Source organism: Felis catus, chromosome B4 (genome assembly GCF_018350175.1).
Source record: "Felis catus isolate Fca126 chromosome B4, F.catus_Fca126_mat1.0, whole genome shotgun sequence".
NCBI classification, from domain to species: domain Eukaryota; kingdom Metazoa; phylum Chordata; class Mammalia; order Carnivora; family Felidae; genus Felis; species Felis catus.
Window position 1 is genome coordinate 95002722 of NC_058374.1, and position 25471 is coordinate 95028192.

At 39.0% G+C, this 25471-nt stretch overlaps 2 protein-coding genes across 2 annotated transcripts in view; one reads left to right on the forward strand and one right to left on the reverse strand.

The window, feature by feature from the left end:
- Window positions 1-9119: 9119 nt before the first annotated feature.
- On the reverse strand, window positions 9120-11279 carry LOC123386867 (translation initiation factor IF-2-like). The gene is made up of 4 exons (XM_045062673.1): window positions 11274-11279; window positions 10702-11239; window positions 10443-10543; window positions 9120-9692 (listed from the first exon to the last, which is right to left on the reverse strand). Exons 1-4 carry the CDS (start codon window positions 11277-11279, stop codon window positions 9624-9626), a joined length of 714 nt encoding a protein of 237 aa, XP_044918608.1. The 3' UTR covers window positions 9120-9623.
- Window positions 11280-11831: 552 nt separating this feature from the next.
- Window positions 11832-25471, forward strand: part of KCNMB4 (potassium calcium-activated channel subfamily M regulatory beta subunit 4) — a 63359-nt gene continuing 49719 nt past the window's right edge. The window contains exon 1 of the mRNA XM_006933893.4: window positions 11832-12265. Coding sequence (XP_006933955.2) covers window positions 11930-12265 — 336 coding nt within the window. The 5' untranslated portion in view covers window positions 11832-11929. The remainder of the gene's footprint in view (window positions 12266-25471) is intronic.

Below are 25471 nucleotides of genomic sequence, written 5' to 3' on the forward strand. Positions count from 1 at the left end.
TCTTTAACATAACACACTGTTACATTCTTTGGTTTTATAACTTGTGGTTATACATGTACAGAAGTTGGCCTGAACTAATATTTCACATTTTCTTTCATAGGTTTAATTCTGTTAAATTTTCCCTATATAACTAGTGACATAGATGTGTACGTTGTTAAATCATTTTTGTAATTATACTATAATTGGCTCTGGGAGAAAAAAGCTATTTAGTTGCAAAAGAAAATTCTTTCACCTATTTAGTTTCATATATCTATTCTATGCTTCTTGTGGTCCTACTATAATTTATATGACAAAACTCCATTTTCAGGGACTTTTTTCACTGCAGAAAGTTTTCCTTAGATATAAAAAATTTTAAGAACTGAAAGTATATTTGAATTCTTACAGTATAAGATTAAGCCAACCACTTACTTGTCTTTTCCGTTTTGCCACTGAACTTGGGACACCACAGGTGCTTGATAAATACATGTTGGTTGAATGGTATAAATTGATATTTCAGTTTGAAAATAAAATGTACAAATTAAAGCATTGGGCTTTGAAATAATTTACTATCTTTTTGCTGTAATTTCATTTTCAAAAGAATTCTTTTTAAAGCATTTTCAATTAACTTCCAAAACTTTCAAATTTTTCCCTCTGCACTCTTTCTAATTGACCCTTCCTCTCAATCCTTCATTCAGAAACAGATCTTGCATCCTGTTACACCTTGTGCTTGTAAAATATGTGGCATCTGAGCATGCCTGCAAAGAAGGGCACATTTATTTAACTTAGATTGGCTTACTAGCATCAGTTTTGCAGAAAGTTGCTAAAAACCTAAATGTGCACATACATACATAAAAGGTATGTTCATATTTAATGTTCTCTTAACTAAGTTTGTGTAGTCAAAAAAGAAGACCTAGAAATACTGCCTAATTGGTTCCATTAAGACAGTCTGTGGATAAAAAGCCAGACTTCTCTCAAAGCCTTTTTAAAAGCTAGGTCCTAATAGCATGTGAAAAGGCTGTTTCCTTGCCACTAGCATTGCCAGTGAATTGGATCACATTATGAATACATGACAGATCTAGGAGATGAAGCAAATAAACACAATGCAAGTCAAAATTGGGATCTAAATCTAACCCAGTAATTTTGTGTGTTAAATTGCGTAAAATAGGATACATTGAGTCAAGATAATTGCTTTTGCACTTTGGTTGCTAAAAAAAAGTAAAGGATGGTGGAATGCAACATTTCTTAAAAGTGGTTCATATGTATGTAGATCAATGTAAATTGTAACTGGTTCCAAAAATACTGGTGTAATTTTCAGCTACTTTAAGAATAGTGCTCAAAGGGCGCCTGGGTGGCTCCATCCCTTAAGCATCCAGCTTCAACTCAGGTCATGATCTCGGAGTTCAAGTTTGAGCCCCGTGTCGGGCTCTGGGCTGATAGCTCAGAGCGTGGAGCTTGCTTTGGATTCTGTGTCACCCTCTCTCTCTGCTTCTCTCTCCCTCCCTCCCTCCCTCTCTCTCTCTCACTCTCAAAAATAAAACATTAAAAAATTTTTTTAAAGTGTAGTGCTCAGAACAAGGTAAGAAGTCTGCTGTATTTTGAGAGCTGCTATCAGTGAGGAAGGCAGGAGAATAGAATGTGGCATGCCGTCTAGCCGCCAAGCAATATACTACGTGTTTGACATGCATTATTGTATCTGGTCTTTAGCATAGCATCATGAAGTACTTCATTTTACATTAAATTTAAAATGTACCAAAAAAAAAAAAAACCCAAAAACCAAAACCGTGAAGTAAGAATGTTTACATTAGAGAATAAACTCTAGAAACATGGTATCTGTCTTCAGGTTTCAAATTCAAGAGTTGTAAGTAAAGATCCTGTGTGACTGAAGAACAGAACTCAGACTGATGAGAGAAAAAGATTTTGGTATAGTATTAGAAGTGAGGTAATTAAGATTTGGGAATGAGGTGCTTTGTAAGGCATTAGATTCAACCTCAGAACATAACCAAGAAGAGACTCTGGACAGTGTTCTGTGCATAAGGTAAGGAGTTGGACCGGATAACCATGGATGTTCCGTTTACTGAAAAAGTGTTGAAGTGGGATAATTACCGTATTTTAGCAAAACTAATTGCCAACCATTGTAAAGTACACCATTCTGCGTACTACTAAGGAAGAAAGGAGCTCAATTAAACTATGATAAACCATGCATTACATAAATGGCATACCAATTTCAAGGATGTCATACATGGGAAGAATGTGCATCTTAGAATTGATGAGATGTGGACCTCGAAGAAGAGATAATAACTGGACAACTTAAGGGGAGACATGACAGCTGCTTCAAATGTAGGAGGGACCTAAGAGGGCAAGTCTCAACCCAGCAGGTGGAAGTTGGATGAGTCACATTTGGGTTCTGTATAACAAGGTGCTGGCCCACAATACTGTTACATGAAGGACTCCATCAACGAAAATGTCCAAACAAACTGGATGACTGTCAATTGCTATTGAGAGGACTGCCTTTTTGAGTAAAAATTTGGATTTGACAATTTCTAGGCCTCTTTCAGCTCTTCAGAAGATGCTGGTACCATGTTTTGACCTGAATTTGAGGAATATGATGTATTCAAGGGCTGGAAAGTTAAATACTTAGTATTTAAGTGCTAAATACAGCATTGACCTAGTCCAAATGTGCTCTTTCGTGAGTCCTAGAGAAGGTTTACTTACATTACTGCTATATCTTTGGAAAGATTTAAATAATAATAATAATAATAAAGAATTACAGAGTGCAACTTTATTCAACTTATTTTGTTTTTACTTTAGGAATAAGGCTATGTATGAAACAGTCGTAAAAGCACACAAATAGTAAATCATATGCATGTGTATGTTCACCAGATTTACTTATATATTCTAGTGCTACATTAAAGGAGGGAAGAGACCATTTTTTTTATAAGTTTTGAGGTAAATATTTAGTCTGAAATTGTACATTGCATTAGTGTTCAATCTCATATTTTCTGCTACAGTAGTGATCACAAAACTTAAGTAGTAATCCTGTTTCTTACGTAAAGAGAAAACCGATCATTAAATTTGATGTGTAAAAAAATCTCAGTTTGGATGGAGTTAGCTCCAGGAGCTCAGCAGAGGCAAAGTTATCCTCTAGGTAATTTTCAAACTTTATGTGCACCTGAGGAGCATGTTCAAAATATTAGTTATAGGCCTCCTACTTCATTCATTCATTCATTCAGAGCAGGGGAGGGGCAGAGGGAGAGGATATCAAGCAGGCTCCACACTCATGGAGCCTACACATGACCTGAGCTGAAATCAAGAGTTGGACATTTAACTGACTGAGGAAACCACCCAGGTGCTCCTAGGTCTCCTATTTAGATACTCTGACTCAGATATCTAGGGAGAGGCCAGAAATACATACTGTAGTAAATACAAGTCATTTCCGAAGCTACTGAACTAGAATTTACACTTCAGCTATACTTTGCCTATTGTGCAGGTACTAACTAGAATAAAATCTAAAATCTTAAAGTTTAGGTGAAATCCAACTAAGTTAATAACTGGGATAATGTATTCCTCTGTTGTGGGGCCATTCATTTTTCCCTGTATCATTCAAGTTCTAGTGCAGAAACCACATTATTACAGTAGTAATAGAGCAGAATACAAGGAAAACTAAGTCTGTTCCTGAGTATAAAACAGCAAGGATTGTGTTTTCGTTTTTTTTTTTTTTTTTCTTTTAAAAACCGTTACTATTTCCTGGGGACATTTTTGCTAGATGTTGGGTTTCAGCTTCAGTTTGTATGCATAAAAACTGCTAAGGGCAACTATGCATTATCAGTTCTGTGTCCATCAACTGAAAGTTTTTTCTTTAGTCCAGTCATCCTGTTGTATATATACTATGACCTAACAAGAATTTAATGATGTATTTCTTTATCGTAAGAATTCAGTTTAAAAAGCTAATCATTTCCAGATGTTTGCCATACAGCTTTCCTCCAGTCATTTAAATGACTTCATGAAATTCATAAAATTCACAATGGTAAGTCTTCTTCATTGTAATAAATTTCCTGTCTGTGTTGAGAACTCACACTGCATAGTCTCATAGTTTATGCTCACCATTTGACACATGCCAAAATAGTTTAGCTACTATTTACCTTTTTAAAAAGCATTTTATTTTTGGTAATCTTTCACCCAGTGTGGGGTTTAAACTCATGACTCCAAGATCAAGAGTCACATGCTGTACCAACTGAGCCAGCCAAGCACCTCTAAGACTACTTCTATATAGCAAAACTCATTTTTCATTCATGACGTGATTTATCTTAGTTTTTATTTCCAAGGCCTGACAGGCCTCTACCACACTTACAGATGTGTTTTGACATTTTGTTAAGAGAAGGTGAAATAAAACTGGCCCTACTTACGCCAAAAAGTGGTAGGTAGTTCCTTCACACAATAGAGAAAAGTAGGTAAGAAAAAGAATTTTTCACTGAATCAGCTAGTCTCTAATTTTCATAAGCATATCCTGAAAAGTAATAGTCTAGTAATTTGTATTTGCCTAAGTAACATTTTAACCACATAATTTATAAAACTTTGAACAGGTGATTTTTTTTTTTTCCACCAAGCCAATCAATTCTCTAGTATATACCAAAAGTAATTGTTGTAACACATGAGGTTCCTCTAAACATTTTGGAAGAAAGCTACCAAGTTTCAAGAGTGGTATGATGTCAACAAATGGCTGATTTTGCTTGATTCTTCTTAGGATCATCTATGGATACTCATTTATAATGAAAATACATTTTAAAGAGTAAACATTGATTATTCTTCAAAAATATACAGCTCAATGAGAAGTTACATGTGGGAATGCCATGAATAGTTTCATCTTTTGTATAAAAATAAAGATTTGGGGCAGCCAGAATGTTTGGAAGCTACCTTTAAATCTGTTACATACTGAACATCTATTTTAAGATGTAGTTTTAATTATCATATGTAGCAGTTGCATGAAAACTGGGCTGTCTTTTTTTTTTTAAGATTCTATTTTTAAGTAATCTCTACACCGAGTGTGGGGCTCAAACTCACAACCCCAAGGTCAAGAGTCACATGCTATACAGACTGAGCCAGCCAGGTACCCCAAAACTGGGCTATTTTAGAAGAAAATGTGAGCTATTAAATATTTCCCTCTTAAGAGAGTCAGACATGTTTTGATGTTTTATTTTAAATGTTTTAAGTAAATTATTGTCTTCAAATGGTTAATATTCTTTAAATATAAAACCAGTCGAATGAGAATATGCCTGTTTTTATTTACTAATTTATTTATTTTGAGAAAGCAGGGGAGGGGCAGAGAGGGAGAGAGAATCCCAAGCAGAGCGGGAGCTGTCCGTGCAGAGCCCGATGATGGGGCTGGATCCCATGAACCAATGAGATCATGATCTGAGCCTAAATTGAGTCCATTGCTTAACCAACTGAGACACCCAGGTGCCCCAAAATATACCTGTTTTTAAAATGCAGATCACATGTCACTCTTCTGCTCAAAAAAGTGTTATTTCCTGGGGTGCCTGGGTGGCTTAGTCTGTTGAGCATCCCACTCTTGATTTCAGGTCAGGTCATGATCTCTAGGTGGTGAGATCAAGCACCCCCACTGGGCTCTGTGTTTAGTATGGAGACTGCTTAACATTCCCTCTCTCCCTTTGCCCCTCCCCAGCTTTCATGCACTCTCTCTCTTTAAAAAAGTTATTTCCAGATTTCCTTTTTAAATGGAAAAAGGAATGGAAAAATTATATAAAATTTATATAATTGTATATAATTTTATATATATATATATTGTATAATTTATATAATATTTTTCATTTTACTCTAAATGATTTAACATTTGAATATTAGTTGACTTGCACATCACTATTGGGAATCCAGATTCTGTCTAATTAAGATGAACCAAAATCATTTTCCCAGCTTCTCTCTGCATTTGCAATGATGTTGTTAATTAACGAACAACAAAATCTATCATCCTAGAAGTGTTTGTAGGTTGGATAGCATGGAAAAGAAAGATGTAGACTTTTGTTTTAGAGAATGTTAAAACTAGGTACCCTTTCCAACTTTGAATTTTTTTTTTCCTTTCTTTAGCATTTGAGGGTAAGGACACAGTCCTAGTCTTCTAAACCATTAACCAAAGGAAATACCGAAGAAACTGAAGATTAGCAAAGAAGAAAAGGCCTAGAAGGAAAGAGGATAGTTGTCTTCCCACATCTGAAGTGAGATCATTTGGGTTTTTTTGTTTTGGTTTTAAAGTAAACTCTATGCCAAATAGTGGGGCCTGAACTCAGGATCCTGATCCTGAGATCGGAAGTAGCATGCTCTACCAACTGAGCCAGCCAGGTGCCTCTGAATGAAATTTTTCATAAAGCAGATTATCTTTGGGGCGCCTGGGTGGCTCAGTCGGTTAAGTGTCCGACTTTGGCTCAGGTCATGATCTCGCGGTCCGTGAGTTCGAGTCCCGCGTCAGGATCTGTGCTGACTGCTCAGAGCCTGGAGCCTGTTTCAGATTCTGTGTCTCCCTCTTTCTCTGACCCTCCCCTGTTCATGCTCTCTCTCTCTCTGTCTCAAAAATAAAATAAACGTTAAAAAAAAATTAAAAAAAAAATAAAGCAGATTATCTTTATCTTACTTACATAACACCCGAGGGCAAATAAAAAACCTTTACATGGATATTATGGCAAGGCAGATTTCAATTTGCAAGAAAGTGCTACTTCATATATATTTTTAAAGGTCCAAAGATCAAATGGGCAGCATTAGGAGTTCATGAATGTTTCATCACTGGAAATGTCCAAGCAAAGGCAAGAAAGCTATTGGAAATATTAGATGATTTCCTGCAGTAAGAGGAGGGCAGGCTCTTCTACCCTAGAACTAGTGTTTTATTAACATCCAGTTGTTCCTTGTGTTTTACTTCTACTTTGAATCTAGCTTCAATTACTAACAAGCTTATCTGAAACCTAAATATTACACTTAATCTTCCTCTTCCACATAAAGCCGTACTACTTATATTTGCTATGCATCTAAAAAAGAGCTATTTTCAACGCAAGTGATTCAGAGCGAGATTAAATTGGAGGAGCTGGTTAAATCACTAGATCCTTCATCCGCTACCCACGTCTCCCTTCATAGGTTTCACAGGAGGGATTTGATCAAGCCTAACTCTACTCAAATGTAAGTATGCACATTTTAAATCCATTGGTATTACCTACATTTTTTACTAAATACAGAAATTTCTTAGATGTTTCAGAGTATAGCAGAAAATGGGCCTTGTAATCTGGCACTGTCAGTATATGTGTAGCTTTACTGGATCCCTCGTTCCCTCTTCATCTCATGGGAAGATTAAATTAGGGCATTTGTTTATATTAGGTACTCAGTAGATGTAGGCCCATTTTTCCAAAGACAAATGCTGTCTCTGTTAGCCACTGTGCTAGGAGATGCTCTCCATGTTTTGGAATTATTAAAAGACCTTTTGACTTGACTATGTACTGTTAGATAGCAATAGCCAAGTTTCTGAAGAACAAGGCAAGAACAAAGTCAATTTGGAATAAAAATCAAAATCAAGAATCTTCTAGTCCAACCCTTTCACAAGAGGAGGAGGAAACAATCTAAGGACATGAATTATTTATGTCAAATTATTTACTATTAAATGTTGGGACCAAAACCGCTTAGCTTCTTGCTTTCTAGTTCCAAAGCTTCTTTGCTTTTTACTACATATGTGTATATATTATCTCCCATAGAAGTTCACTCCCATTAACATGAAAGATAACAGATGATAAGAATTTAGGAAATCTAGCTACACTTCTGTGTTACGAATGTACTAATATGAAGTGATTGTGCTTTTTGCTTCCCTTTCTAAATGGCAAACATAAAGGCTATATGCAAACAAATCTGGACTTAAAAAATACTTTAATAATCATTCTCTGCTACTTCAAACAAAATACAGTCTTTGGGAGCATCCTTTCCTGCTTAATGTTGAATTAGGTGATACTTAAGATCCCTTCCTGTTTTAATATGATTATAAATATAGAAAATAGTAAATAGTGTTCTCAAAAATTATATGTTCAATATAATAAGTAAAATTTATGGACAGGAAAAAACAATAATTAGAAAAATAGTGGCTTCCCAGGAAATTTTGAATTCAAAATTCTGAGACTAATATTTGACATTCACCATGAAGCATGGCAAGAAAGTTAGTTTCTTGATATCGGCAAGCTGAAAATGACTTACTTAGTTCAACTGTAAGTCATTTAAGTCAAGACTAAATAAAGCAGAAACAGTTTTCTACAACAAAATTGTCAATTGCATAAACGGAATGAAAAGATAAAATTTTCTATATAGTGTTCTTTGTTGGATCATTCATGCTTTCATTTGTTTATTACTTACCTAATTATTCTAGTTGCAAACATCTAAAACCTATCCAAAAGGTGAATTTTAATGAAAAAAGGTGATGATACAATATTAATTTTCTGTTCTATGTACTTTAGTTATTTAAGAAATGTATAGTAGCAGTTTGTTGTTGAAAAACTTCACAATGTGCCAATTTTTAAAACAGTGTATAAACATTTTCCCAACATGCTCTAAATTCCTCTCTACTCTAGGATACCAAAGCTCTCCTTATGATAATTCTTTTTGAAATCTTTTAATAAAGGTATGTATACATGTGGAATTGTATATTGCAGCTTTAACATTAGTCACAGGACTTCTGTGAATACTGAAGAGAACAAATTATGAATAACAATGGTTTTAATGTTCTTGCTTAAATAGGTTTTATTTTTCTTTTGAAAAGAACATCAAGGCTTGACCATGATTCTCCTGAAAACACTGCTGCAGACAATGATGTACAGAAAATAAGTTGGTCTGGTTCTGTGTGTCACATTTGTAGTCTTTTAACTGGTGGCGAACCAGGCAAAGAACTAGCTTTTATTAAAATCTGTGCTGCCTCTGCCCTCCACAGAAACAAGATGCCAAGTCACTTCAGAGCTTAGCATCTTTTTCCCAAGGGTTGTTACCACTACTCTAACTTAGAGAGTCGATGGTGACTCATTTTCTGAAACTGAGGGCCTGCCTTACTGAATGTTAGAAATGAGATGCGGCAGCTCCAAGTCAATGAAACTAATAACAAACACAGTGTTCCATTAAGGATAAAACAGAAATTTATTTAATGTGGGAAGTCTTTTGATATGTTTGACTTTCAGTAAGAAAGACATGAAGATAATGAAAGGGTTCAGAAGAACAGCAAAGCTGACTTAAAAATAGGAAATAAGGGAGAAAAGTAAATGTTTAAAGAACAGAAGGCTAGATGGCAACAGTTTCTGCAAACATTTTAATTATAAGGAAGGAAAGTGACTTAATGCAGAACTTGGGAGGAAAATGGGTTTAAAAGCCCTTAAGAATTTACGTTAAATTAAGGCAGAATTTTCTGATACATGAAAACCATCTTACTTCAGTTTTGGGGCAGAGGGTTCACTTACAAAACTCTTTGAGCTCTGAAATCATTGAAAAATTAATCATACTTACTAAATTATCTTTGGGCATCCCCATCCCTGTGTTTTAAGGCCACTAATAAGACCACTGATAAGAGTTAATTCTGCTTCAAGGTTAAGTTGCTCAGCATACCAAGGTAGGATAATTGGCTGTTGTTATCTCCTCACCGGTGCCTCAGATCTTAGACTGGCTTGAGCGTTCTTGAAAAGGAAGATGTTTATAACCTGCAGTAGGAAAAAGATTGAGGCCAAAGATCTGTGATCTCAGGTTAAGTTGCTTCAATGATTAAACTCATTTTCCCTTTCGGATAATGTAATCACCAACAATTGTCCTCATGCCAACAGAAAGGGCAGAAAATCACATACTTCTTAGGTAAGAAAGAAGGAAATCTATTCTCTCAAAACTTGAAAGGTATTAAGTACAAGGTGTCTTCCTGATTTGGAAATCTTCCAAACCCTGTATCGTCTTAATTTTTTCAGAAAAACACTCAGGGTCTTCCTGTAATTTAAGCTTGTTTTTCTCCTTGCTTGGAAATACTGTTACCTGCCACATAAAGGAATGAGTACTTCAAAGTAACATATCAGAACTGCAGTTGAAAGATACTTAATACCAGTTAAGTAGCTAACATTTGAAATCCAAGAAAGAGAAGTCAAGAATTCCATGATTTGGTGTTTCCACATTCATCAGAAACATAACTGAATTTAATTAAGAGTATACCCATTTGGGACTTGCAAATCAAGAGAAAGATATGTTTACATGCTTTGCAAAGAAGTGAACATTTTGATTCTTCAAAATGTAGGTCGAGATAGTTCTCAAGTTTGATATGATAGAAGCGTGGCTTGGAAAAAGATAATCTTTAAAAAAAAAAAAAGGTCATGAAAAGAATAGAACCCGAAAGTATGCACAGAAGAGGAGGGGGTAGAAGGAGCAACTGCAAGAATGAAGACAGCAGAATGCAGCTCTAGAAACGGTACCTGTCCCAAAGCGGGTCTGCACGCCGCTGTCGCCTCATACACCGCTCCTGGGTAGTTAGTTCCTCTACAAATTCCGGGGTGGGCCAAGGGTGGCAAGGTTCCTAAGGAAGGAAACAACAGAAAGGATTCTGTTCTCGGGAGTCCGGGAGCGAGGGGACCGTCCTGATGGGGAAAGTGGTGTCTCCATCCAGGGCTGCAAGGCTGTTTCCTTCGGTCCCTACTCAGCCCCAGCCTCGGGGCAAATCGAGTTGGGGTTCACCTGGCTGCCGGAGACCTAAGTTTCCGCTAGGTCCAGCCAGGACCCCGGCAGCGAGTTTCCTTGGTCTCGTCAGTCGCAGGCTGCTGTCCCACGCGCGACGCCTCCACAGCAAACCCCTGAATTTGCCCGTTCCACTCCTATCCTGGCGCCCTCGGGGCGTGCTGGGGGCCGGGGCGGGGGGTGCGCGGGCCCGCGCCGAGGCGGTTGGGAGAGCTAGGACTCTTCCGCCGGACAGTTTCAGCGCTCGCTGGGCGTGGAAGGGGAGGGCGTCCCCCGCCCCGCCGACTGCGGGTCCGCGCGCCCGCCCCGGCCCGGGAACGTGTGGCCCGGTCTCCCCGGGGCGCACCCAGCGCACGCCCCTCGCCCGGGGACCTCCTCCCCACCAGCCTGGCGGGGCTGCGCGTTTCCCCGGAGCGCCGGCCTCCTGGTCGCTGGCTCGCTCTCCCTGCTGGCTGACCAATCCCCGTTCGGAGTTCAAGATTCCCGCCGCTCCACTCGCACTACGCCCTCGCTCCCTGTTTTCCGTTTCTGTTTTTAACTTTCACTCGGGTGAAGCTCGATCGATCCTCAGCTTTCATCTCAGACGTCCCTCCAAGGGGGATTTAAAGAGGATCTCAAGCGCCCGCCGCCGCCCCCCACCGCGGTGCTCGCCCGCCCCTCGCCCACGGGAGACGCCCCCGCGGCGGGCGGGGCGGGAAGGCCCCGGTCGGCGGCGGGTGGGGCCGGGTGGAGCCGCCTCCCGCTCGGGGGAGCCCCGGGGCTCGGCCCAGCCCAGCCGCGCCTGCCCTCGGAGCAGCTGCCCGGAGAGCCGGCGGGGCGGCGGCCAGCAGGCGATGGAGACGGGGAGACACCGGGCGAGAGGAGGCGGGGTGGGGGAGGCGGGGAGAGCGCGGGGGCGGAGGCTGGCAGGGGGCGCTGGAGGCAGGAGCCGCCCGTGCGCTCCTCGCGCCCGAGGGTGCAGGAGGCTCTGAAGCAGCGGTCGCACCGCGAGCCTCCGGGGCCCGGCTGGCGGCGGGGCTGGGGGGGGTGGGGCGGGGGGCGCTGCCGCCGCCGGGGGCGTCGCCGGCCTCGGCCCCTTTGTTCTCGCGCGCTCCCCCTCGCCGCCCACTCCCCTGCTGTCGCGCGGCGGCGGCGGCGGCGGCGGCTCCTCCCGCCCGAGGCAGTCGGGCTGGGCGCCGGGGGCGGGAGGGGGCGGGGGGAGCGCGCCAGCCGCCGGGAGTGGGGGGCGATGGCGAAGCTCCGGGTGGCTTACGAGTACACGGAAGCCGAGGACAAGAGCATCCGGCTCGGCTTGTTTCTCATCATCTCTGGCGTCGTGTCGCTCTTTATCTTCGGCTTCTGCTGGCTCAGTCCCGCGCTGCAGGATCTGCAAGCCACGGCGGCCAACTGCACGGTGCTGTCGGTGCAGCAGATCGGCGAGGTCTTTGAGTGCACCTTCACCTGTGGCGCCGACTGCAGGGGCACCTCGCAGTACCCCTGCGTCCAGGTCTACGTGAACAACTCCGAGTCCAACTCCAGGGCGCTGCTGCACAGCGACGAGCACCAGCTCCTGACCAACCCCAAGGTAAGGACGCCCCGCGAGGGATGCCTGGCTCCTGCGGAGGTCTTGAAGCTTGGGGGAGCCTCGGTGTCAGACGCCGCGCGGGGCGGGCTCGGAGTGTCTTTTTGCTCGCGTCCCTAGGAGGCGACGGGGCGTTGGACCCGCAGTGAGCACAGCCGGGAGTCCCGGGGCCCGGGGTTCGTGCGCGGCGACCGGTAATGCCCTGAGGCTTTCTTTACACATCTCTCTTGTCTCGTCTCAGATTTTGAGACCTTGGCCCAGCTCAGTCCGGCGCCTACAGGTCGGACTTTGGAGACGTGCAAGGAGCGGAAAGTTACTTTTCCTCCTGTTAAAGCCAGTGGGTAGCAGGGATCCACCTACTCGGGCGCTCGGTCAAGGTCTGAGCTCCCACGGGCCGCGTCAAGCACTGGCTTTGGGAGCTCGAGATCTTTGGGCCCCTTGGAAGATGTTAGAGGGTTCCTTGCCCTTTAACTCTAAGCAGACGTTTTTAACTTGGGCTGCAAAGATGAGGGTCAACAGACGACGTGGAAATCACATGCGAAATTCCGAACAAGTCTGTTTCCGGGGTTTACAGAGAGCTCCTGGTTTTCACGAAACAGATTCTCAAAAGGGTCGGGAGGAAGCCTAGTGACTCTGTGTGTCTAGGGACGATCGGGAGCCATCTGGAGAACGGTAAAACTTACTGAAAATAGAAAACCCTTCGTGATATGTACCGAATATTCCTTCCCTGGCAACTTTCTCTCAAGCAATAAAGAAAAAACCTGGTTAGGACTCGAGGGATGGATAGCCGAGAGAGGGAGACTCAGAAAACTGTTCCCAGTGGAGAGAAAAAACTTATAAAAAGCAGTGTCCTCAGTCTGTGAACTAATTGAGCTTTGTAGTGCGCCTGGTTCTGCAAGAAGGATTTTCTTTCTTATCTTCTCTTGGTCTCTTTTGACCATGCTTGTCGCTTAACTATCGAGTGAAAGTGTGTTTCTTCTTTAACGTTACTGTCATTTTCCCTCTTGGTGAGGGCTCTGCTCGAAAATCCAGCAGAAAAACAAAAGGGAATGAGTCTTGTGTACACAGGAAAACTTTCTGTTAAATGTGACAAGATATATTAATCCGAAAGGGAAAAACAATTATATTAGCATTTTAAGAGTACTTAAAACAAATGTACCATTTCTCTGCAATAAAACTCAGGGTCTTGTTTCCTTAAACAAACAGTAAATTCTTGAATTGGGGAAATTTAAAAAAAAGGAATTCCTTTACAAAATGACTTCTCTTTAAAAAAGATGCTCCTGCTGACAAACGTGTATTCATTTACCTTAAAAATGAAGATAATATATAAGAAGTGAATATAAATAAATATAAAAGTACAGATTTAGATAAGGTATAATCAGTGTCCTGAAGAAGCACACTCTGGAAAACAAATATAAGTTAATCTGCTTAAAGCTCAGAAACTTCAAAAGAAACCTTAGGGTTTTAGAAACATCACTTTTTTTTTTTTCTTCAGGATTAAACCATTAATATAAAAGAAGGTGCCAAGCAGTAATAGTGATTTAGAAATTATATGGTAGTTCACCATTTAGGAGGCATTGCTGTAATTGGTGAAACACTGCTAATTAGTTTAAGATAGTGGTTCAGGCACTAATAATAAATTATATACACATATACCAATAAATGGCTAATATCTGTTCAAGACATTGAGAAGTTAGAATTTACTGCAGAAAGCCTGCTTGTAATTTCCAGGCAATTTTGAAGGACCTGGCAGAAAAAGTAAATTGGGATCATTAGGACATAGATTTTTAAATCAGTTGGAAGCAGTCATAATGCTTTATGTAATACTACAATTTTATCTCTCTCTCTCTTTGTTGCAAATAATCTATTTTCTTCCAGTGCCAGTTCAGATTCCAGCAACAATTGTTTTGAAGAAGTGTCTGAACAAAATGACGTTTTATAAAGTATTCAAGAAATGACAGAACTGGAGAAAGATATTTATGTCACACACACACACACACACACACACACACACACACACACACACACACACAAATGATGAGCAACAGCCCAGTGAATTTAGTCAAGGCTTCCTTAGCCAGACCAGTATACATCTTTATCCAAATTATGATTACATTATGGCATTTATAGAACATAAGTTTGTTCTTTTGCAGTCACCTTTCTACTTTTGGACAATTAAAGTACAATTCTTGTAAGTGATTAGTGATGGAAAAATTCAACATAACTGATATTGTGCCAGAACCCGGTACCTAAGCAGAATGTGTCCACAGTGCCCTTAGAAGTAGGCAGGCCCCTTTGCTCATTCCTGACGCCTCTTGGGTGCCTAGGTCTTTTCTTTGCCTTGCATCACCTGATTATGGAAGGCCTGGGTTCCCCACCCATTCCCTCTGTAGAATGTCTGGATTCCCTTCAGTGCCAAGGATCCTAATCACCTTCAACCTTCTCTTCTTCAGGACCCACTCCCCACAAGAAACCATTTTTAGGAAATCACTTCTTAGAAAGAAAAAGAACAAGTACTTTCCCCCACCCCTCCCTTGAGTTTGCTGCATTAATTATAGTAAAAGGCAGGGAAAGGGAAAGAATATTGCACATGTATAACTTCTTTAGCCATAGAGTACCAAAGAAGATAGTATGAACACATGTGACCTTTGACTAGTCCTGTCTAAGATATCTTTAAGTGTTCTTCAGCTTATTTATGGTTTGAATCATATCCGTATTGTCAAGGGTAATCACTCTATCCGGTCATATAATATAGTATTCAAGTCTACTAGTTACACATAGGGCAATGACCTGCTCTGTGATTTAACCATAGTGAAATTTAAATGTGGGATATGCTCCCTCTGGGTGCTATTCCCATCACTGCATTGTTTCTGAAGGGCTAGCAGTTGTGTGTGCTAAGAGCTTTGGTTCTTAACCTTGGCTGCACATTAAAATCACTGGGGGAGGGGCTCCAGGGTAGCTCAGTCCCTTAAGCATTGGACTCTTGATTTAAGCTCAGGTCATGATCTCACAGTCTCGAGATCAAGCCCCATACTGGGTTCTGCGCTGGGCATGTAACCTGCTTAAGATTCTCTCTCTCTCCCTCTGCCCCAGCCCTGCTCATGGGCGCGCGCTCTCTCTCTCTCTCTCTCTCTCTCTCTCTCTCTCTCTCTCTCTCAAAAAAAAAAAAAATCACTAGGGAAACTTTACAAAGAAATTCTTATGCTTGGGTCCCACCCTTAGATTTGGACTTGGTCTTGGGAGAGTCCTGAGAGTTGGTGTTTTTTAAAAAGTTCTGCAAGTGACTCTAATGTGTAGACAGAGTCAAAAATTACTGGTTAGAAAACATACTCATCTGTTGTGCAAGAAAAGTAAAATAAGAACCAAAAGGATCCATTGTGATTAATACTTGTGTTTTTAGGTTAAAAGATGTTACTGATCCTACTGAATATAGGGAACTGGCATGAAAGGACGGACTCAAGGAAATTCTGAAGGAAAAGAAGAAGATCATTTAACATTAGTGTCGAAATGGTCATTTAAAATTGGTTTAGCTTAAATGAACTTAATGCAGTTCCAGACATTTGCTCTCACATCAATATATACATCGGGTGGCAGAGAAAAGATGAATTTTTAAAACTATCTCTTGTTTGTGCAATAAGAGAGAGTGAGTGATTAGAAGCTATGCATTTTATTTTTGTCTTGAGGTTTTTTGTTGTTGTTGTTGTTGTTGTTCTCTGGTCTGAAAAACCTAGACACAAAGGGAAAAAGTCTATTCCTAAGAATAGTACTGTGGAAGTGAGAGAAATTCACTGAAGAGAAGAAAAACTTTAGACTTTTGAGTGTATCCTCTGAAACTGAATGTCCCTAACTGTGTTCCTCGCAGCTTACGGTTCCCTTGGTGTCCTTCACAACCACACTGGTATGTCCCAAAGCCCTGTCCCCTGCCCCCCAGTCACACATCCTGTGTAGACAGTGTGGTCTCCTGGGGTTGATTTCTGAACTGCATCCTAGAAATAAATGTTCAGTATGATACACTTTGTGCTCTAGGGAGGTCCATCACATCAAAACTAAGTAATCAAAGGCTAAACTGGATTGTGACGATTTCTCTACAATCTTTATTTCTCTATGATAAGGATGGCTTGCTGTGGTTTTTTCCTCTGGTGATTATATTAAATAACTTGGCAAGTACGTAAAATCCAATTCCTCCAATACTTGCTTAGCCTCTGTGATCAAAGGATGGAGCAAGAAACAGGAGTACGTCTTAGCATCTTATGATCAAAGGACTGGGCAGGAAATAAGGACATACAGGGGCGCCTGAGTGGCTCAGTTGGTTAAGCGTCCAACTCTTGGTTTCACCTCACGTTGTAATCTTATGATTCGAGAGTTTGAGCCCCATATCAGGCTCTGTGCTTGGGATTCTCTTTGTCCTCTCTTACTGCCCTGCTCCAATGCTTGCACACACACACACTCACCTCTCTCTCTCAAAAATAAATAAATAAACTAAAAAAAAAAAAAAAAAGAAACAAGGACATACAAAGATAAGTTTATTCATTTAACAAATATTTGTTAAATGCCTCCTCTGTGCAATGCATGCTTCCAGGTTCTGAGACTAGAATAGAGATCAAAATAAAGTCTGAAGTTTATGTTTTGGTAGATGCTGACAGACAAGAAATAGACTTATAATGTAATGTCATGTAATGGTAAAGGTGTACAGAAAATTCAGGCAGCATAAGGGTACAGACTGGTGGAAGAAATGAAGGGCTGCCCTTTTACACACAGTGGTTAAGTGACATTTGTACAGAGACCAAAGAGCATGAGGGGATGAATAGAGGCATAGAGGACAGAAAAGAGTCAATCATATAGCTGTCTTGAGAAACAGTGTTTCACAGGCTGAGGGCACAGTAAGTGCAGAGGCCCCGGGGCAAGTGGCTGCCAGGCTAATGTGAGGAACAGTAAGGATGACAATAAGGCCAGACTACAGTGAGCAAGACATGAAACAGTGGGAGGTGAGGTTAGACCTTACAGAACACTGTAAGACCTTTGGATTCTGTTCTGTGTATGATGGTAAGCTGTCTGACATTAAGCAGGACTGAGATATAATCAGACTTAAACTTCTAAAAAATGTAGATGATCCTTCTGGATGCTGGATTGAGAATAGAATTTGTGTGTATTTGTGTGTGTACATGCATATGCACATGCTCACTTGTGCAAGGTGAGAGATGCAGGGGCAGGATTGAAAACAAGGAGTCTAGTAGGGCAGGCAAATGATGATGGTGACTTAGATCAGGGGTGAGCATTGGTGAAGTTCACTGATGGACTGGTCAAAGATGACTCAGCAGTTTGTGGTAAGCCCAACTGGGTGAAGGGAGGTGATTTTACTAGATGGGAAAACTAGAGAAGAGTAGTTTGGGAGGAGTGTGAATGGAAAACAAGGGTTTAGTCTTAGATGTGTCTAACAGACATACAAGTGAGGATGAATCCATACGTTTCTGCTCTCAATGAGTTCATTCTCCGGCAGAGGAAATAACACAAATAACTATCAAAGGAAATGTAATGTAAGTTCTACAGGAAAGTACAAACACTAGAGAGGAAAGATTAGGAGAAAAGCTTCATGGGAAACGAAACATTTGCTATGAAAATTTGAGAATGAATAGGATTTTCATCTTGGGAGAAAAAGTAGGGAGGAATGAAGAGAACATCAAGGAAGAGAAAATGCCAGAAGCAAAGCTGTGTGAGTGCAGGCTATGTTGGGGAATCATCAGATAGATCATGTGGTTGGAACACAGTTACAAAGAAGAGAGTCTTAGGGCTAAGGTGGGAGAGTAAACTGGGATCAATAATGTGGAATTGGGTTTGGTGACATTGGGAAACCATGATAGGAAGAATAATGCTCCCCTCCCCCCACCAAGATGTCCACATCTTTTTTTTTTTAATATATTTTTTTTAATGTTTATTTATCTTTGAGGGAGACAGAGGGTGAATGAGGAAGGAGCAGAGAGAGAGGGAGACACAGATATGAAGCAGGTTCCAGGCTCTGAGCTGTCAGCACAGAGCCCAACCTGGGTCTCAAACTCATGAACCCATGAGATCATGACCTGAGCCGAAGTCAAATGCTAAACCAACTGAGCCACCCAGGTGCCCCCAAGATGTCCACATCTTAATCCCCAGAATCTGTGAGTATCTTATGTTACCTGGCAAGGGGGAATTAAAGCTCCAGATGGAATTAAGGTAGTTTATCAGTTGACATTAATATATGGAGATTATTCTGGTGGGCCTAGGGTAATCACAAGCCTCCTTTAATGTGAAAGAGGCAGTCAGAGTGATGCAATATGAGAAAGACTCAACCAGGCATTGCTAACTTTGAGTACAGAAGTGGAGCCAAGGAATGTAGGCAGCCTTCTTTTCCAAGGAAGCGGGGAAAGGCAAGAAAATAGATTATCCCTTAGAGAATCTAGAAGAGAATACAGGCCCAGTTTGGTGGGACCCATTTGAGAATTCTGACCACTAGAATTTTAAGATAATAAATTTGTGTTGTTTAAGCCATTAAGTTTGTGTTACAACAACAGAAATCTAACACAGAAGCCAAGGAAAGTTTTTGAGTAGGTGAGTAATCATGATTCAGTATTTTGGGGTGCTTGGGTGGCTCAGTTGGTTGAACATCTGACTCTTGATTTTGGCTCAGGTCATGATCTCAAGCCTTGCATCGGGCTCCATGCTGAGCACTGTGAATTTGCTAGAAATTCACATTCTCAAGTCTCATCTTAGGCCCACTGAATCATAAACTCCACCCCCGTTTCTGACTTAGTAGTTCTATGTTGAAGTTCAAGAATTTGTAAAGTAAAAGAATGTATAAATAGGTGGGGAAGATGAAATAATATAAAGCAAACAGTCCAAAAGAAGGCAAGGAGAAAGAGAAAAAGAAATGTAGACAAGTAGAACACCAACAAAAAAATAATAAGATAGATTTAAATGCCAATTTATAAGTAATTATATTAAATGTAAGTGGATTAACTTCCATTTAAAAGACAGAGATTGTAGACTGGAAAAAAACAAACAAACCCAAATATATGCTGTTTTCAAGAGTCACACATAGAATATAAGGACACAGAAAGGTTGAAAGTTAAAAGATGGGAAAATATACATGCAAACATCAACCAAAACAGGAAAAGAAAAGCTGGAGTATCTGTATTATATGAAATATAGTAGACTTTGAGGCAAAAATTTGTTACTAGATAAAAAGGAGGGACACTTTGTAATTATAAAAAAATTCAATGTAATATAGCAATTCTATATTGGGATATATCTAAAAATACAGCCTCAAAATACATTAAAAAAATAAAACACCTCAATGGAGAAATACACAAGTCTATCATGAGAGTGAGAGATTTTAACACACCTCTGTGACTAATAAACAATCAGACAAAAGTAATATTGACACATATATGATAGATTTAAATAACATGTTTAACGACTGACAACTGACATATAGAATAGTATATTAAGTTGTAGCAAGGTGTACACTATTTTAAGTGCTCATGTAATATTTACAAAAACGTTATATTCAGGGTCATAAAATAAACCTTGACAAATTTTAAAAGTGAAATGGTAAAGAGTGTATCCTTAGAGAAATTAAATTAGCAATTATTAAATTTTACTGAAAAACATAGAAGATGTGGAAAATTCTTCAGGGAAAGAATGAGTCAATTAGCTGTACATGAAAAAGACAATCTGACACATACTTCACACTCATAAAATCCAGTTCCAAATGGAAGAAAAACTAAATATGAAAAGAAAACTATAAAACTTTCAGGAGGAAGCTTGGGAAAATATCTTTATGACAGAGGCTTAAATATTTTCTTAAATGAGACTAAACAAATAAGAGGAAAAGAGTGACACATTTGAGCACATTAAAATAACAATTTCTATATGACTAAAATTATTGTAAACTAAGTGGAAGTAAAGCTGAATATTAGTGCAAGATAATGGCAAAACAGTAATAAACAAAAATGAAAATGTCTACAAATCATTAAGACAATGGTGTATGATATAATGGGAAAATGAGCAAAAGATATGTACAAGCAATCCATAAAAGAAACTCAAAGATCAATAAATGTGAAAAGATGCTCAATTCCACTAATCTCAGGGAAATTCAGATGACAACAATAACAGGACACCATTTCACACCCATCATTTTGGAAAAACTTAATATGCTTCATATGACCAAATGTTGGTGAGGATTGAAGAAAATGGTAAGTTTTACCCATTGCTAGGAAATTGGTTCAACCACTTAGGGAAATAATCAAACATATTAAGTGTAACTGAAGCTGTGCATATCTGAAAACCCGACAACTTCACTTCAGGGTATTTACTCTAAAGAACTCTAACACATATCCAAGGAAATGTATATATGGGGTATTTCATTGCAGAATTGTGTGTAGTAGTGCAATGTAGAAACAACCTAATAGAATTAGGATATTGGATGGGATGCTTTAACAGGAACCTAATCACAGTGACCTAAACAAAGTAAGTACTAGTTTCGTTTCTTTTCTTTTCTTTTCTTTTCTTTTCTTTTCTTTTCTTTTCTTTTCTTTTCTTTTCTTTTCTTTTCTTTTCTTTTCTTTTCTTTTCTTTTCTTTCTTTTTTTCTGTTGTAAATGTCTGAGCCTGTATTTAATCCAAGGGGCTGTGCCAGACTTTGGATGTGGAAGGTCATCCAAAGACCCAGGTTCCTACTGTCTTGTTGCTCTACAATCTCTTAGGATGCTTTTACTAGCTTGATCATGTCTGTCTTTTAGGCAGTAGGAAAGGGGAAAAAGAGAAAATAGATGGAAAGCAGCTTTCTTTCTTTTTTTTAATGGCATGTAATTCACATAAAATGATATTTCCCTTTCAACAGGTACAGTTTTTAGTATATTCACAAAACTGTGCAATCATTATCACTATCTTTTTTTAGAATATTTTCATCACTCCCATAAGGAATCCCGTACACATTAGTACTCATTCGCCTTTCTCCTAACTTGGTCATGGTATTTAATCCTTTTTTTATATGTTCCTAGATTTATTTGGTTTACTAGCATTTAGTTGAGGATTTTTGCATCTGTATTTATCAGGTATATTGGTCTGTAGTTTTCTTGTGATGTCTTTGTCTGACTTTGGTATCATGGTAATAGAATTAGTTGGGAAGTGTTCCCTCTTCTATTGTTTGAAAGAGTTTGTGATTTATATACCATGATCAAGTGGGATTTATTCCAGGAATGAAGGTTGGTTCAACATGCTAAAATCAACTAATGTAATTAATACATCATATTAATAGACTAAAGGATGGAAATCACATGATTATTACAGTATACGCAGAAAAAACATTTAACAAAATACTCTCATGATTAAAAAAAAAAAAACTAGGAATAGCCGAGAACTTCCTCAACTTGATAAAGGGCTACTATGAATAGCTAATAAATGGTGAAAGACTGAAAGCTTTCCCCCTAAGATCAGAAATAAGACAAGGATGTCTGCTCTTGCCACCCCTGTTTGATGTTGGAAGTTCTATCTAGGACGGTTAGGTAAGGAAAAAATGTAAAAAGACAGCCAGATTGGAAAAGAAGATATAAAACTATTTACAAATCATGTGATCTTGTATAAAGAAACTCCTAAAGAATCCACCAAAAACAAAGCAAACAAAAAACCCATCTGTCAGACATAATAAATTCAGCAAGGTTACAGAATACAAGATCAATATACAAAAATCAATTGTATTTTTATACACTAACAATGAACAATCTAAAAATGAAATTAAGAACACAATTCTATTTACAATATTATTAAAATGATAAATTACTTAGGAATGTATTTCACAAAAGAGTATTTCTAACAAAAGAGCAAAAGACTTGTACCTTGAAAGCTATAAAACACTATCAAGAGAAATTAAAGAAGACCTAAATAAATGGAAAGATATCTTTTGTTTGTGGATTGGAAGACTTAATATTGTAAAGATGGCAACACTTCCCAAATTCATCTACAGATTGATTATAATCCCTATCAAAAATTCAACTGGATTTTTGTTTGCAGAAATTGACCAACTGATCCTAAAGTTCATATGGAAATTTAAGGGATTCAGGGTAGCCAAAATGATCTTAAAAAAAAAAGAGAGAGACTAATGGTGGAAGACTCATACTTTCCAATTTTAAAACTTACTAGAAATCTACAATAATCAAGACATATGGTATTGGCATAAGGATAGACATACCAATCTATGGAGTAGAATTGAAAGTCCAGAAGTAAATGAGTACATTTAAGAGTAATTGATTTTCGGAAATTGTGTCAAGAGCATTCAACAAGGAAAGAACAGTCTTTTCAACCAATGGCACTGGAACAACTGTATGCGTGCAAAAGAATGAAGTTGGACTCCTACCTCACACCATTTATAAAAACTAACTTAAAATGGATCAGAAACCTAAATGTAAGAGCTAAAACTGTAAAGCTCTTAGAGGAAAATGTAAGTGTAAATCTTTATGACTTTGAATTTAGCATTTTTTTAAATATGACATGAATAACACAAGCAACCAAAGGAAAAATTGATAATTGGACTCAAACACAATTAAACACTTGAGTTTCAGAGGACAACATCAAAAAGGTTAAAAGACAACCACAGAATGAGAGAAAATATTTGCCCATCACATATCTGATAAAGATTGAATATCCAGAATGTATAAAGAACTTCTGTAACTCAACAATAACAATTAAAAAGGCAGATAACTAGGGGTGCCTGGATGGTTCAGTTGGTTAAGCATCCAACTTCAGCTCAGGTCATGATCTCGCAGTTCGTGGGTTTGAGCCCCATGTCAGGCTCTGTGCTGACAGCTCAGAGCCTGGAGCCTGCTTTGGATTCTGTGTCTCCCTCTCTCTCCTCCTCCCCCACTCTTGCTGTATCTCTCTCTGTCTCTCAAACATAAATAAACGTTTAAAAATTTTTTTTAAAAAGAGGGAGGCAGATAACCCAATTGAAAGATAGGCAAGAGGTGTGAGTAGATATTTTTCTAAAGAAGTATACAGATGGCCAATAAGCACATAAAAATATGTTCAGATGTGTACAGGGTGTCTTCTTGGGGTGATGAAAGCATTCTAAAACTTTTGTGGCAGTGATTGCACACTTCTGTGACTCTACTAAAAACCACTGAATTATACATTTTATTCTTTTAAGTTTTTTTGAGTTATACATTTTAGATGGGTGAATTGACTGGTATGTGAGTTATATTTCAGTAAAGCTGTTACCAGAAAAGAATGTTAAAAGGAGATTTGCTTTGCAAATTTTGGCATTTCAAGTAACTCATGAAGGGACGTCTTCAATAAATGATGTTAAAGCTTCCCTATTATTTAGAAAAAAATATATTTAAAAATACTAATTTTCCAAATAAATTTTCTAGAGAACCCTGGCTAACACACAAGGCAAGCATGAGCAGGCAGTTCAGTGAAGAATTACAATTTAGTTGTAATTAGTGTAATCTCACTAATCTTACAAAGAAACTCCCAACTCAAAAGTTATTTGGAAAAATGTTTAATAAAAATAAAATATAAATTTAATTTAAATAACATTATAATTTTGATGGAACAAAATTTTGGTCTTTGAAAATAATATATAATAAATACATATTATTGTTATAATAAATATAGGTAATAGGTAACTATAATAAATATAGGTAAATATTTACATAATTTGGGGGGGGCAGTACAGACCTTTCTAAACATGACACTAAGGGCAGAAATCGTAAATTTCTGCAGGAATGCACTGATTTGTTTAATGACATAACAAAGAAAAGCTTTAAATAAACCAACATTACAATTTATTTTTTAAAATACATGTTTATTTGTTTATTTTGAGAGAGAGAGAGAGTACTGGCAAGGAGAGGGGCAGAGAAAGAGGGAGAGAGAATCCTAAGCAGGTTCCGTGCTCAGCGTGAAACCCAAAAAATCAACATAACAATCTAAAGAAAAATGACAGATTTGAGAGAATATTCACACTGGTCGAGAAATGATTCAAAACAACAAGTGAAGAGCTTTTAGCAATAAATGACCATCTCTTCAGTAGAACACAAGGTTTGATGGTTGATTTTATGTGCCAACTTCACTGGGCTAATGAATGCCCAGAGAGCTGGTAAAATATTATTTCTAGGTGCATCTGTGAGCGTGCTTCTGGAAGAGGATAGCATTTGAATCAGTAGTCTCCATAAGGAAGATTCATCCTCACCAATGCAGGTGGACATCATCTGATCTGTTGAGGGCTTAAATAGAACAAAAAAGCAGAGCAAGGGCAAATTTGCTCTCTGCTGGAGCTGGAACATGACATTGGTGTTGCTGTGACCTGGGGCCTTTGGACTTCCACTGAATTACACCACCCACTTTCCTGGGTCTCCATCTCGTGGGCAGTAGATTGTGGCACTTCTCAGCTTCCCTTATCACATGAGCCAATGCCTCATAGTGTAAATCTCTTATTATATGTCAACATATATTCTATTGGTCCTGTTTTTCTAGAGAGCCCTGACTAACACACAAGGCAAGCAAGAGCAGGCAGTTCAGTGAAGAATTACAATTTAGTTGTAATTAGTGTAATCTCACTAATCTTACAAAGAAACTCCCAATTGCAAATGCTTCCAGTTCAATTGTATGAAAACAGATAACGTTAATCCTATTTTAAACTCTGCCAAAGCACACAGAAACAAGGAAAACTTCTGAAATTTTTAAAATAATTTTAGGATTACATTGAAACAAACACCTACGGGAGTCCCTGGGTGACTCGGTTGAGCGACTGACTGCAGCTCCGGTCATGATCTCATGCTTCGTGAGTTCGAGCCTCTCGCATCAGGCTCTTCCCTGACAGCTGACAGTGTGGAGCCTGCTTGGGATTCTCTCTCTCCCTGTCTCTCTCTCTCTCTGCCCCTCCCCTGCTTGCGCTTTCTGTCTTTCTCAGAATAGATGAATAAACTTAAAAAAAACACCTATGATAACATACATGTACAGATGGAAATTATGGGACAGCTTTGCTTAAGAATATTTATGTAAAATCCTAAGTGAGATAACAGTGGTAATGAGTTTGTCATTGATGTGGGTCTAATTGCATAAATTTTCACAGATTGCGCTCTTAAAAGTTACATATGGCTATATAGCAAACATACCACAAATTAGGTCAAAAGAGACAAAACGAGGAAGGAAATTGGCAATGTGTGATGAAGATTAATTT